Below are 16009 nucleotides of genomic sequence, written 5' to 3'. Positions count from 1 at the left end.
AGGGCTAGCCATGTGTATTTTCTTCCTCGTATCCTCTATGCCTCTGGTGATTTGTCCTGTGTACCAGCGTGCATTCAACCCGTTGCACTTACTTCGATGATGGCAGCATTGATGGCAGCTTGAAGAGCCACAAATCCTTCCTTCCAGAATATTGATATCAGACAGCCAACATCTTCCTGATTTCCATAACAATGAGCTTTGTGGACAAAAGAAACCAGAAGCATAGATCATAGGTTATTTCCACCCTGAGGAGAGCAAGCAGTGGACTTCACAACAGCCCCCAATTCCAACTGCTCAAAAATCTATGAAAACATAAATTCTGTGTGTGTCAGACAGAACCATCCCAGGCAACCATCCACCTTGAATTATCCCAGCACTCTTTCTTTTTTTTTTTAGTACTTTTAAATTTTTTGAGCTTCTAATTACACCAAATCCCCCTTACCTTCCCTTTCTCCAAGTCCTTTCATGTATTTCTCTCTGCTTTCTGGTGTGTACATATATATCTCAATATATATCACATATATAACTACATGTACTATATTATATATAAAAGCAACCTACTCAGCTTCTATAATATTACTTCAATTGTGTTTTCAGGACTGACCTCTAGGTATCTGAAAATCAATTAATGGCTCTTCCCTATGGAAGACTATTTTTCCTGTCCTTAGTATTCCTTAGTTGCCTGTGTTTCTGTGTCGGGCATAGGCCTTCCAAGTTTCCTACATCCACATTAGCACGTCTATCTGTGTCATACTTGGGTAGGTCATGTTGGTAAGATTTCATCAATATAGCTCTTCTGACCTCCCTAGGAGACACAGCCTCATGGAAAACTTCCTACTCCTGACTCTGAGAATCTTCCCACCTCCTTTCACACAATAATCCCATTTAAAGGTTGTTTTTATTTTATTTGTATTATATTTTATTTTATATGTGTGTTGTGTTTGAGTTTGTCTGTTTGCTAACTACATGTTTATTTAATATTATCATGTAGTTAATATTAACTACATGTTTATTAATAAGTAATTCTAGCTCCAAGAGATCCAATGGCCTCTGAGCACCCAAATATAGCACACACACACACACACACACACACACACACACACAAATAGAACACAAAATTGGGAGGTGATCAGGGAGGAGTTATGGGAAGGAATGAGTGTCAGATAATTATGATCAAAATACACTGCATGAAGTTCTCAATTAATAGAAATATTGTATTGGAAAAATATATATACCATCTCATAAATATATATTTGTCAGCCAGGATAGTCTGTGATGTGTGTATTAATTACTTGTGACTTTGCTTCAATAAAATGCCTGAAAAAATACAATGGAGGGAAAGAGGGAATTATTTTGATTCACATATATCTAAAAGAGCTTTCTCAGGCCAGATGGGCAAGTTAACATAGGATCCCAAACTCCAAAGATGGTGAACTCAATATTATAGTTATTCAAAGGTAAATTTTCTTTCTTCTTTTAATTTAATTTCTTTCTTTCTTTTCTTTTCTTTCTTTCTTTCTTTTCTTTCTTTGTTTCTCTCTTTCTTTCTTTCTTTCTTTCTTTCCTTTCTTTTCTTTCCTTCTTTCTTTTCTTTCCTTCTTTCCTTCCTTCCTTCCTTCTTTCTTTCTTTCTTTCTTTCTTTCTTTCTTTCTTTCTTTCTTTCTTTCTTTCTTTCTTTCTTTCTTTCTTTCTTTCTTTCTTTCAGTTCAGACTTTTCCTCCGGAACCCTAGACAACACAAACAACCTTTCATCCTTCCTCTGATAACAGCTGATCTTGTCCGCTGCCTTGTTGACTATGCAGGTATTTTGTCTACTCTCTGGATGTTGCTCTGCCGCTCCCCCCCCCCACAGCCCCCAGAGTCATGTAGCAATCTCCTCTTTTCCGAAACTCAAGATTTCATTTGTCCTAAGATTGTTTCTAACATCCATGTCTCTCAGTTCCTGTGCCAAGCAAAATTGTATAGATAAATCCAATAATCACATGTTCCCCTTTTACCAAGGAATTTTGAAAACTTCTTGTTCATGTAGCTTTAAACATTTGTACAGCCGTTTAGTCTGTGGACATACCACCCAGAATGTGGCCGATCTCATCTAAGAAGTTTTCCTATTTCATTTATACATATTTTACAGCTATATACTACAAACTAAATACTATTAGTATTAAATTGTGCATATGCATATACATTTGTAAATGCATACACATTTTACAGTTATGTTACAAATGACACTATTGTATTAAAATGTATATCTACCTATATGCTTCATATACATCTAAGCATATATACATCTAGCCATATAAAGCAATCATATATGGAATATGCTAACACATGTCAACACAAACAGACATCTTTAGAGGTTGTCTAATTTGACATAATAACATCTATCCTTATGAATGGGTCAACACCATTTAAATAGAGAGTAGTAGGGCTGTGTAGTTGGAGAACTACCTTCATGGTCTCCGAGTTCTCTCCACTTTGGGAATCTCCATCCAGTTTGGAATTTCAGTTGATATGAGAATGTATCAGAAAAAATAACTTTTATTATTTCCTCACGACTTTCTGCTAATTCCTTGACATGTTCTTCATCCAACAGTTCCAAAACTTTTCTATCTGCAGAGGAGAGAGTGGGTGACACTGTTGTTAGTGAATGATGGAGGGAGGCAATGTTGAGACGTCAAGTCTGTCATAGTTTATGAAAGTTCTTCACGGAAGCAATGTTGAATCAATTACTGATGTTGACTACGTTATTGAGTCTAAAAGTCTGGGGACGATATTTCTAAAGTTATATTGAGGCATGGTCAAAAGAATAATTAATAAAAGTTAATTTTTATATATTTGATTATTGTGCCAACTTGAACAAAATATAGTATTTATGGTACCAGCTAAATTATTTCTACAGCTGTCATTTTAATAGATGTAACGTGGCATAAATCAGACACTGGTTTATGGTGAATAGAAGCAGCAATACATTATTATATTCTTTTAAGAACCCAAATTATACATTTTTACACATGTATGTGTTTTGCCTGCATATACATATGTGTACCATGTAAGCCCATGGTACCTGCAGAGGTCAGAAGAAGGTGTCAGATGCTTGGAACTGGAGTAATAGACAGTTATGAGCTGCCCTAAGTGTGCTGAGGACACAATACAAGTTCTCCGAAAGAGCAACAAGTGCTCTTAATTGCTCAACCATCTCCCTAGCCACCCTGATAATATGTTTAATAAGCTAAAACAAACAAACAAACAAACAAACAACCCCCAAAAAAAGAATAATGGAAAAGTTCAAAATACACCCAGTGCCTTTATTCATATCTCTAAAACAATCTTTTCTGTAGATACTATATTCAGTGCTATATATCTTGTTAACACTTAACAGAATAAAACAGATGAGAGTCAAATCCTAACCCTTAGATTACTATAGTTATAATATATCTTATATATATTATAGTTATAGTATACTATAGGTATACCATACCTGCCATGAAAGCAGCAGCAGCTACCTTCTCCATTATCTGTTGTGTCATGTTGGTGACAGGCATGTACCCTACCATGAACTTGGATTGTCTAAAAGAATCGACTCGCCCCAGATCCTTGGTGGGCACTGAAGAAAAGTCAGTAGCTTCATGACCATGAGGATACAAATACAAGAAGAGCAGAAGGAGCAGCGAGATCATCCCCTCCTACGCAGCCCAAGAACAGGGAGAAAAGTCACAATTCCAGATTAGTTATCCATAACCATCAGAGAGAAAAATCATGATTCCGAGGTATTCATCCACAACCATTTGGTCATCAAATTTTCCTCTGGGGAACCAGGAAAGGGGAAATCATTTGAAATATAAATAAAAAATATATCGAATTAATAAAAAACTCCAATGTGTCTCAAAGGCAAACCACTTGAAATAGATTTTGTGTGGCACAAAATCATCAGTAATACCAGTCAGTTATTGGTAGGAACATGAATGCCTCGGGCCACTTAGTGCTTGTGCTGAGGCAGGTCCTCATGAGGAAGTAGAAAATGTAACCAGCTGTCATTTACAGTATTCTCACCTAGTGCTACCTTGGCAACCAGTTCGAGCCATCTTTGATTTGTTGAAAATCTGGGTATTGAAGTGGCAGCATGCCACAGCTAGAATATAATGATTACACACTATCCTGGCTGGTTTTGTGTCAACTTGACATGAGCTGGAGTTATCACAGAGAAAGGAGCCTCCTTTGAGGAAATGCCTCCACGAGACCCAGCTATAAGGCATTTTCTCAATTAGTGATCAAAGGTGGGAGGGCACCTTGTAGGTGGTGCCATCTTTGGGCTGGGTGTCTTGGGTTTTATAAGAAAGCAAGCTGAGCAAGCCAGGGGAAGCAAGCCAGTAAGGAACATTCCTCCATGGTCTCTCTGCACCAGCTCCTGCTTCCTGACCTGTTTGAGTTCCAGTCCTGACTTCCTTTAGTGATGAACAGCTATGTGGAAATGTCAGCTGAAAAAACCCTTTCCTCCCTAGATCTCTTGCTTCTTGGTCATGATGTTTGTGCAGGAATAGAAACCATGACTAAGATACACACCAAGACTTTTTTAAAGGGTACTCAGCAGAATGGTGGTCATCTGAGGGGTGCCACATTGCTTTGGTAGCTATTCACAAATTCCCAATAAATTATTTTGTTTCCCCAGTGCATAAACTTAGACATATTTTCAGAATATTTTTTTTGGCACTGAGTATATGTCCAACCCTTTCTGATATTTCTGAAGTAAAAATTTTAAACAAGAAAGAAATCCAAGGGCTGAAGAGATGGCTCAGAGGTTCAGAACACTGGCTGCTCTTCTAGAGGACCCGGATTCAATTCCCAGCACCCACATGGCAGCTCACAATTGTCTGGAACTCCTTTTCCAGAGGATCCAACACCCTAACACAAACATATATGCAGTCAAGACACTAACGTACATAAAATAAAGATAAATAAATTATTAAAAAAAGAGAGAAATTCAAATGAGAAAATGGCAAATATCCCTTTTGCTGGGTTGTTTGATTTCCCAGTTTTAGACTAACAACAATCCTAACTCTTGTGTCTATGGGTGGTAACGCTAGTGAGATGTGTGACCAGTGGCTTTAAAAGATGTTTGCTGAATTCTGAATTTCTGGCCGGGGTTATTGCTTTTTAAACCAATTGAATGAAGTTTCTTTAAGCATACTCATGGCCTTAAAAACAGTCCCTGCTGTCTGAGGGAGGTTTACTCTTTTATTTGTTTTTTTGGTGTGTGGGGTGATATAGGAGAAAAGCACATGCAATTCTCAGGCAAAATACATTTATATCGTCAGCAGTCAGTGGCAGAAACACTAAACCATACCATCAAGGTCTCTCTTTTCAGTCTCCATTTTTTAAGAAGGTTCTTCTGTAATAAAGCACAAGTTTGTTGGTGCACACTTATCTCTCTCTTGATCATGTTGCCCTGTTTAATGAGAAAAAGGGCAGAGAAAGCAGAATAAATCAAGTGGTCATGAGGAATATAGCCAATGGGGGAAGAGTAACCTGATGAGGCCACTGATCTAAATGAATGCTAATTACTTCCCCAAATCCTGAATCTGCCCACTGTTTATCTGTGGCACTCCCAGCCACCAGTTCATGCCTCTCAGCTCTGAGTTTATCCTTCATAGCTTTCTCTACAAAGATGGAACTGGCCTTTTGACGTTTAATTTTAATACTAGCTGGACTGATGTCAAGATTTGTCAGCAGAGGACGTTTTCTTCATCTGTTTTCTATTGTTACATTAAAATAATGAGGCTATGTGCTTCACAAAGGAAAGATGTTTATTTGGGTCAATTTTCATCTTGGCAAGGTCTTCTAGGCTGTATCACGGTACAGTACAGGGACAGGAAGGGAGAGCTAACATATGTCACAAGATGAGCATCAATTTCTTCTAAGAGTGGTACCCATACTTACCATTTCCTCTAGGGTTCCAACACTCTTAGCATCCCCACACACCAGCCAAGTGTCTAGAATGTGAACTCTTGGAGAGTTTGGGAGACAAATGGAATCTAAGCTCTAGCAGAACTGGAGGAGCATTTTAGAGAGAAGAGGCCATCCTTGGCTCATGGTGGTTTGTTGGCCAGGCTTATCCAGGAAACACACTTTCTTACTGCTCAGATGAAATGGTTCTCTGCAGTGTAAAGTACATGGAGGCTGCATTTTCTCTAACCTTGACTTTAGCCACGCTTTCTCTCTCTCTTTTCCATTCTCTATCTCTCTCTGTCTCTGTCTGTGTGTGTGTGTGTGTGTGTGTGTGTGTGTGTGTGTGCCCCAGTGTAGGGGGATGCTAGGGCAGTGAGGTGGAGAGTAGGTGGGGGGTTGGGGGAGGCACCCTCATTGAAGCAGGGGGAGGGGGAATGTGATAGGGGTTTTAGGAGGGGAAACTGGGAAGAGGGATAACAATTGAAATGTTAATCAATAAAATCACCAATAAAAAATATCCCAACAGAGTGAGGAGGGACTCCAGGGGCCCAACCCTGGAGAGTATTTTATTACTCTTGTTGTTTTCTCACATAATTACAGTTTTTTCTACCTCTGCTCCTCCCAGCTCCTCCCCGCCTCCCCTTCCATCCAGATCCACTCCCTTTCTGTCTCTCAGTAGAAAAGAGCAGGCTTCTAAGGGAGACTCAGAGATCCTACAGAGCCTGAGTTCCTACTAAAATTATAGAAAAGATTTCATTTTTCCTGCGATGGAATTATTCGTGATTTGTGCCATAGAATATGGGAGCTACAGACGGATGAATCATTTCTGAGACCAATTAAAACAAAACAGGTTAAAATGTTATTCATAAATTCACATGAATACTCAGGGAGATAAAAAGCTGTCTTCTCACTATGAAAAACAAGCAAACAAATGAATGAACAAACAAACAGTGCAATGAAACATCAAACAACAACAACAACAACCCCCAAACAAACAAACAAACAAACAAACCACTGGCTCATTCAACTCAGTCTGTCTTTGTATTCACCAGGCCAGGTCTGTGTGGCTCAACAAAAACTTCAAATTCATAAAGAACTCATCCTGGCCTCTTCTCTTGGGTAAGAACAGCTCAGCTAAAACATCGTCTGAATTTAAGAGATACATGAACATTTCACCACTAGGCATGGCATTATAGGTGAAGTCTTTATTAGGATATGGAATGCTCATTGTTTTCCTGCTTTCCTGAAGTCTTGATTCATAATTGGATTGCATCTTATTTTTGCATCTTAGCAAATGCTTTATCATATCCTGATATTTATATTTAATAGAACCTGCTACTGTCAATAGATTAGTCAGTAGACTAATTTTTTTAACTCTTGCTTGTGTCTAAAAAGCCTTCCTCATTCCTCATAGGTCAAGTTTTAAGTTCTTTTGTCTTTTGAGACAGGCTCTCTTTGTAAAACCTTGGCTGTCCTGGAACTCACTACGTAGAACAGGTTGTCCTCAAACTCACGGAGATCCATCTGCCTCTGCCTTCTGAGTAACACTTGACAGAACCTGTAGAGACCATACCCAGAGGATAGGCACAGCCCCCAGTTGATGATGTGGCCAACCAGAATCTCAAAATTTTAAATCCAGAATTGTTCCTGTCTAAAGGAAATACAGGGACAAAATATGGAGCAGAGACGGAAGGAAATGCCATCCAGAGACTGCCCCCACCTAGGGATCCATCCCATCTGCAGACAACAAACCCAGATACTATTGCTGATGCCAGGAAGTGCTTGCTGACAGAATCCTGGTATAGCTGTTCCCTGAGAGATTCTAAGGGCACCTGCCCAATACAGATGCAGATGCTTACAGCCTACCACCACACTAAGCAAGGGACCTCAAGGAAGGAGTTAGGGGAAGGACTGAAGGAGCTGAAGGGGATTGCAACCCTATAGGAAGAACAACAATATCAACCAACCAGACCACCCAGAGCTCCTAGGGAATAAACCACCAACCAAAGAGTACACAGTGCTTACCTTTAAACATTGGCTGACATTTTAAATGTTTGATTCATAAAATACTGACAGCTGTCTGCTGTTTAAAACCTAATTAATAGATAATAATATTTTAAAAGTTAACCAAATTGTGTATGAACCTTTCCTTTGGACAATCATATGTTTTATTCTTATGTTTAATTTTATTTACATCTATTCTAATTCTACTTTTAATATTGTTATCAAGTTTTACTAAATGGATAAAGATTTCTTTCTTTCCTCAATTTCCTGTCTTGTTCAAAGCATATCATAAAGGTAGTCTTCATAATCTTTATATCTTTAATGGTTTCTCTTAATTTTCCCAAAGAACTGTAATTTATTTTATAAAAATTTAACAGCTTTTATTATGATCTATTTTTTACAAATACTATCTACATATAGGAGCTCTCTGATAGATTCTAACTGATCCAGTTATTATATAGAAATGTGACTCCACTTTTAATCCAAGTAAGCACAAATATATTTATGTCTATCAATAATAATACATTAGCTTTCCAGGGAAGAGAGGTTTTTGTGGTGAGGTCTTATATCTGGGAGGCAGAGGTAGAAACTCCACCTGTAGAAGCTTCGGACTGGCTTCATCTAGGTGGAGAGTTCATGATCCTTTGTCTTGTGAGTGAGCGGATGCACAGGAAAGCATCTCAGAGGCTTTCCCCAGAACTGGCTGAAGGGAACAGCATTATACTGCCATAGAGATTGCTCAGCTGAGCAGAACAGGTTTTCCCACAGGAGTACAGCAAACCACAGCTTTAGGTAATTCAACACTGAGTGAAGGACCATCTATAGGAGAGAGTGAGGGTATGTATGTTTGTGTGTAAATATCAGTAGGTGATTTGATAAGGGAATTTGCATATATATTTAATTAAGCGGTAGTGTAAAATCTCCTGCAGAAGATGTTCTAGTGCATAATAACACCTCCTGCTCCAGCTTCAACAATCAATACTGTGCAACATGCTCTGGTGAGCCTCTTCTGAAAACTATGGGATGTAAATGCTCTCCCAAGGCTTTCTTCCTGAGGGTGGAAACAGGATACCTAAACTGAATTAAGGAAGGGAAGATTCCCCAGAGTCTGAGGCTGAGCAGATTTCTGGGAAGCACGCCAGAGGTGTGAATAGCCCATGGCTTCTGATCACAAAATTAGTAGCTCCACCGTAAATATTATAAATTTAGGTTCTAAGTCCTGAGAACTGAAGCAGTTGGTAGGGATGAAGGTCACATGGTGAGTCACAGTGACAAGGAGTGGGCAGGTCCTTACCGAAGCCCTCCTCAGCTTCACAGAGAGCACACACACTGTTGGATTTTCTAGAGTCACAGCTCAGGTGGTAAGTCCTGGCCAGTCTAATGGGAGACCGAATGGCTGAAGCAGGCTCAGGGGTTGTTGCCACAGGAGGAATCTGCATGGGGCTGTGAAAGGAGTTGGGAGGGAAGGCTGACAGACCAAGGAAAGAAATGAGACAACCCTTGGAAAGAGAGAAGGAAGGAAAGGACACCAAGAGCAGACAGAGCTGCATCAGGTTGTAGTGCCCAGTGCGTGCGAGCTAAGGAGCCTCTCAGAATGTTCTCAGAGGGGACTGTGTAGGCTGTAGGTGTAGCAGGAGTTGTTTAAGTAGAGATCTCAGTACACAATCAGGCACAGCCCCACAAGCAACTGCCATCTGTCTGCAATGTCTTCGATTTTATTTATAAATTAAAATTACCTCCTTGTCTGTTCACTCCTGGTGTGTGTTCTGTGGTTTGTAGCAAGACTGAAGACTTGAACGCTCCTTAACCATGGAGTAAATAATATCCAGGATGTTTAAGTGTGTAAGTGTGTAAGTGTGTGTGTGTGTGTGTGTGTGTGAGGGAGAGGAAGAGGAATAGGGAAGGCAAGGGAGAGAGGGAGGGAGAGGGAGAGAGCAAGGGAGAGGAGGAGGGAGAGAGGGAGGGAAGAAGAGGAGGAGAGGGGGAGGGGAGGAAAGAAGAGGAGGAGGGGAGGGATTAGGAGGGGAGAAGAGGAGGAGGAGAGGGAGAAGGGGAGGGGAAGGGGGAGAAGAGGCAGGGGGAGGGGAGCGGAAGGGGAGAGAGAGGGGAAGGGGAGGGAAGAGGGAGGGAGAGGGGGAGGGAAGAAGAGGAGGAGTGGGGGAGGGGGAGGAAAGAAGAGGAGGAGGGGAGGGGGTAGGAGGGGAGAAGAGGAGGAGGAGAGGGAGAAGGGGGGAAGGGGGAGGGGAGGCAGGGGGAGGGGAGCGAAAGGGGAGAGAGGGGGGAAGGGGAGGGAGGGGGAGGGAGAGGGAGATAGACAGAGGGCTAGAGACTAAGTTTTTCTCCTCCCTGTTGCTCTGGGACCAGACACCTCTGTGCTTCTGGATGAGCATTTAAAGTTAGACTGAGCGGAAGGGAGAACCTACAATAAACATTTCCCATTCTGATTTCACCCATGGTGACAGAAGCCTCAGAGATCCTAGGACAGACACATCACAAGTGTTCTGTGAACCCTCTTGGGAAGCAGTGTCAGAAAAGTTGTTAACCCTGGACTGGCAAATCACAACATCAAAGCAAGTAACTCCAGAGGCAGCACAAGCTTTCCAGTCAATCCTGAAGTGTCTCCTCTCCTGACAGTCTGTCTGTAGGCCAATCTCAGCTCATTCCTACACTAATTCTATAGCTCGGCAGAGCCTCATGAATGCGTATTTTAAAGACGTATATTTTAATTCAATACCCTGCTCTATTTAATATTATGCACCAGACACCAAAACATTTCAGAATGATAGCCCATTGATTTTTAAAAGCAATTTTGGCACAGATGGTTAGCATTCGGCTCATAAAAGGGTTTAGATTTTATGATAACAACAACAATAATCCCGATGCCCAAACAAGCTGGATCAGGAAGACAAAATCGCAGAAACTTACTTTTGGGAAATGCGAAGCAATGACTCCTGAAGAAGCGAGGATTCCCGAAGCACCATTTATTCCCTGCTTCTGTTTAGAATGAAGTGAGTCACCTTCCCCCTCCCCCTGCTCTCAAGCACCTTTCTAGAGTTTAACTGTTTGCCATCCCTGAGCCAGACTGCTGAAAGCTGCTCCCAGCAGGAGTTTAGGATCTCAGGTCTGGGTTGGTCTTGCAAAACCCCGCGGTCACGTGACCGTGCAAGGCTGCTTGTCTTTTACCCCTGCGCAGCCAGCCCCCGCAGGGCGGTGCCAGTTATATTTCATCACCTGGCAAAGTTGCTGTATAACGGAAGCAATTCAATATTCCCAAGCTTGCAGTATGCCTACGCTTTTCTGTTTGATGTTCTCTAGTGATGAGAGCTGAGAGCTGATAGTAACATTTAATGCTTTGCTTTTAAACTGGAAGGTGGTAAATCAGAGAACTGGGTCATGGGAGGAAAGCTTTCTCTCTACCCTTAGCCTTGGGCTTCTGACTTCTTCACTCAGGATTTTTATTCCTATTTCTCAGTTTTGCTTTCATTTAGTTCCCTGGTAATTTTTTTTTTTTTCAGTTTCCACTGAGCTTCAGTCTTGACTATTGATTTATGGAATACTTTTTAGCGTCTTAATTCTAGATACTGGAGATGGTTATCTCGTATGTCCCTTCCGCTCCTGGAGGAGAGAGATAAACATCAAGGGTCTTCATCAAGTGCTGTCCATATTGCTGTTATTTTTGTAGGTTGATTGCCATTTACTTAATATACATTAATCATATGTTATGAATGCACTATTTATTATATATTATTTTTATTATACATTACTGTGTAGGATGCTATTATTTTTCTGACTGGTATAACTGTAACATTATTTATCTTGGGGGTATCCAACAGTTATTTAATTGAACACTAGACCTTCTCAATCAGATGGAATTTGTGCTTGATATTCAAAACCTAGTCAACTCTCTGTGGAGGGTTGACCAGGAGGTATCCAGACCCAACCCATTATAAACATCCATAATATAAGTTCAGGGAACATCCTGGAAGAAGAGAGGTAAATCACAGGACTAGGCTGTTGTCTGCTGGAACCTAACTTCTAGACAGGATTGCTACTCCTGTGAGGTTGCAACAATATATCTGCTCAAAGAAGACTTACATAATGACAACACCAGTTGACATGACAACAGGGAGGGGGGAAATTTCCCAAGGGTCCACTCCTAGATAAAAAGATATAGGCAACCAATGGCAGGTGAGGAACAGAGAACCAGTTCTCTCCTGAAATCAGTCTCCTTGTAGTTTATCCAATTCTAAGTGATCAGCCCTAAAGACAGGTACATATGAGCAATAGTAAAGGGCTTTAAGTGTGTGTGTGCAATAGTAATTAAGAGGTCATGAATATGAGAGGGAATTGAGTGGACACACAGGAAAAAATTAGAGGGGAAATTGTGTAAATGTAGTAAACATTTGAAATTCTTACACAATTGAAAAATAAATTCACTATATTGTCTTTTGTTTTTCGAGATAGGGTTTTTCTATGTATCACTGTGATTTTTCTTTTAAAAAGTTGTATTTATTTTATCTTATGTGTTTGGATGTTTCGGTTGTAAGAGTGTGTGCATGTGTATACATCACGTGCATACCTTGTGTCCTTGGGGTTAAGAATTGAGAGTCAAATCCCTTGAAACTGGGTTTACAGATTGCAAGTTACCATATGGGAACAGAATCTGAGTCCTCTGCAAGAGCCAACAGTGATCTTGACCCCTGAGCCACCTCTCCAGTCCCCAACCCACCTTATTATTTTTTTTTAGTCAATGAACTTAAGCTTTTATTGGTTATTTTATTCATTTACATTTCAAATGTTGTCCTTCTTCTGGTTTCCCCTCACAAACCCCCATCCCATCCCCCCCTTTGCCTCTAAGAGTGTGCCCTCCCACTCATCCACCCACCCACTCCTGCCTCACACTCTAGCATACCCTATGCTGGAGCATCAAGCCTCCACAGGATGAAGGGCCTCCTTTCCCACTGATGCCAGATAACGCAATCCTCTGCTACATATGTAGCTGGCACTATAGATCAATTGTTGTATATGCTTTGATTGGTGGTTTAGTCCCTGGGGACTCTAAGGGTTTCAGTTAGTCGATATTGTTGTTCTTCCTATAGGGTTGCAATCCCCTTCAACTCCTTCAGTCCTTCCCTTAACTCTTCCATTGGGGTCCCCATGCTCGGTCTGATAGTTAGTTGTAAGTATCTGCATCTGTATTGCTTAGGTGCTAGTAGACCCCCTCAAGGGACAGCTATACCAGGCTCCTGTTAGCAAACACTTCTTGGCATCAGCAATAATGTGGGTGGGTTGGTGTCTGCAGATGGCATAGATCCCAAGGTGGGGCAGTCTCTGGATGGCCTTTCCTCGAGTCTCTGCTCCATGTTTTGTCCCAGTGTTTTCTTTAGATGGGAACAATTATGTGTTACAATTTTTGAGATGGGTGGGTGCTCCTATCCCTCAACTCTGGGCTGTGCCTGTCTACTGGAGGTAGAGGGAGGGAGAGATCTGGGAGGTAGAGCCAGGCATGGTGGCACACGCCTGTAATCCCAGCACTTGGGAGGCAGAGGCAGGTGGATTTCTGAGTTCGAGGCCAGCCTGGTCTACAGAGTGAGTTCCAGGACAGCCAGGACTACACAGAGAAATCCTGTCTTGAAAAACCAGAGAAAGAAAGAGAGAGAGAGAGAGAGAGAGAGAGAGAGAGAGAGAGAGAGAGAGAGAGAGATCTGGGAGGGACAGAAGAGGGGAAGGAAAAAAGGGGGTCAGTATCAGGTATAGGAAGAGACAGGAGGTAAGTCCAGAGGGTCAGGAAAATGAATAGAAATATGTAGCACTGGGGGTGGGGTGGGAAATAGAGTGGGGGTGTACTAGAAAGACCCAGATGCTAGGTAAGTGAGAGGTTCCCAGGACCCAGTGGGGATGACATTAACCAAAATACCCAACAAAGGGGAGCTAGAACTTGTAGAGACCACCATATTTTTTTAAGGACAGAATCTTTCATCTGAACCTGTAGCTCACTGAATTGGCTAGAATGTCCAGTTAGCAAGCTACTGAGATTCTCCTGTCTCTGGCTCCCTAGATTAGAGACAAAAGTATATTAATGTACCAGCACTTACATGAATCCTAGGGATGTAAGCCTGGACTTTTATGCATATAAGTCAAGCAGTTTGCCTACTGAGCCATCTCCGCTGCTTCTGTCTTTCAGTCACTAATTTGTAGTTTCATTTATGGTCAGAGAACATTTAGTTTGATAATTTTGTGAAGGCTTGTTTCATGACCAAGGGGAGCTCTGTCTTAACGACCATTCCATATACACTTAAAGAGATGGGCAGATAACTTCACAACAGACAGCACAACAACCAGGCCAGTATGCAACATCGATCAGATAAGATGTGATTCTGAAGTTTGGGTCTGTGAATCTGTCCTTTTAATCTGTCACCAAAGATCTTAAGACCAGAATATGAAATTATTTATGCTTCTGTTTTAAACATCATGTCAGCCATCAATTTAAGAAAACACTTCAAAAATATAAATGCATGGTGCGTTTAAAGATGAATTTATGAAAACACATGCAAATGTTCATTATGTGTTATGACACACACTCGTGTGTGTGTGTGTGTGTGTGAGAGAGAGAGAGACATTGGGAAGGAGCAGGAAGGAGAGGGGAGATGTATAGGCATGCATGCTGTGATGTATTGATGGAGGCCAGAGGAATGTTTTTTTCCAACATGTGGGCCATGGGAATTGAACTCTTGCAACAATGTCTCCATCAGCCAAGTCACCTCACCATCCCTAGTTAATGATTATTGTAAAGTAAGTTAACTCCCTTGCCTGGTCCTTGCATCTGCTACTATTGTTATTTATTTTCTTACACAATGTGACAGATGCCTACAACAGATTTAGCATATAATAGAAAAAGACAGGAGCACCCCCCCACACACACACCAGAGATAGATTGTAGCTTTTATATTCAAGTGTGATACATTTGTTTACTATGGATCCATATGTATTAAAACCACAGAAATATGTTGTCTTGCAACTTGTGTGTCAAAGTCAGAATGGTTCTTTTTAAAAGGAATTTTCTCTTCATTTTTGTTGATTTTTTTTAAATTAATGTGTTCTCTAGAACTTTCATCCATGCATACAATATATTTTGATCATATTCAACTCCCACTCAATTTACCTGGGAGATCCACAGTAACATACCTCCTTCCCAACTTAATGTCCTCTCTTTTAAGTTGTAATCATTATCGTCACCATTATATCATTTTCATTATCATTATCACCATTAAACCACTGAACCTAATTAGTGCTGTTTACCTGAGCATGATGCTGCACATATGCACGTAAGCATACCACATGAAGCATCAGCATCTTTCCCATCTAGAAACCTCCTCCACCAGGTTTGTGCTGCTCCCACCCTTCAATAGGGAACTTATTGCATGAGTTATGATTGATGCAGAGATGTGCTGAGAATAAGAAAAATAAGTAGCTGAAAGAACTCAGTCCAACATAGGACATCTACATTAACCTGCCCACCTTATCCCTAAGGGGACAAAAAAAATGTAAGAGTTTGAGATTGGGGTTGGGGATGGGTTGTAAAACTCTGTCTTCTGGGCACAACCATCATACACACTGACTTAGAGCAGCTGTGGCTACCTGCACAGTTACACAAAATCAAGCCAGTTAAGAATTCCATCCTAGATGGAGGTGGGGAAGCTACTGAGGTACCAACCTTAGCTGAGAAGCTTTTAGAAGTTGATGGCTGCTGGGGAAGGGAGAGCCGTTTTTCATTATTATTTTTTCTCTGATTTTTGGCCATTTTACTTATAAGCAGAATTATTGTAGTAAATGTAACTTTTATTCACCAGATGTAATTGTCATCTTGGAGGCTTGCTGCTTAATAATCCCCCACTTTCTAGCTCTTTCTAAACTCCAGCTGGCTGGTTCAACTCAGCTGTTCGGGCCCAAACTCTTCTCCAAGCTGACTGATTCAAACTGGCTTCTCTTGGCTTCTGACTGAATTGCTCTAACTGACTTCAAACTAACTCTGGCAATCTGTTCTAATCTTCTGGCTCCTCAA

General features: G+C 41.0%; 1 protein-coding gene across 1 annotated transcript in view; it reads right to left on the bottom strand.

Moving 5' to 3' along the window:
- LOC127693649 (ABC-type organic anion transporter ABCA8B-like) overlaps window positions 1-11036 on the bottom strand; it is a 74147-nt gene extending 63111 nt beyond the window's left edge. Inside the window, exons 1-5 of the mRNA XM_052194660.1 lie at window positions 10873-11036; window positions 5342-5443; window positions 3479-3683; window positions 2449-2610; window positions 93-196 (exon numbers count right to left, since the gene is read on the bottom strand). Coding sequence (XP_052050620.1) covers window positions 93-196; window positions 2449-2610; window positions 3479-3683; window positions 5342-5437 — 567 coding nt within the window. The 5' untranslated portion in view covers window positions 5438-5443; window positions 10873-11036. The remainder of the gene's footprint in view (window positions 1-92; window positions 197-2448; window positions 2611-3478; window positions 3684-5341; window positions 5444-10872) is intronic.
- Between the last annotated feature and the right edge of the window lie 4973 nt (window positions 11037-16009).

The sequence above is a fragment of the Apodemus sylvaticus genome, chromosome 10 (genome assembly GCF_947179515.1).
Source record: "Apodemus sylvaticus chromosome 10, mApoSyl1.1, whole genome shotgun sequence".
NCBI classification, from domain to species: domain Eukaryota; kingdom Metazoa; phylum Chordata; class Mammalia; order Rodentia; family Muridae; genus Apodemus; species Apodemus sylvaticus.
The sequence above is the reverse complement of the archived record's forward strand: the minus strand, read 5'-3'. Positions and strand labels throughout refer to the sequence as shown.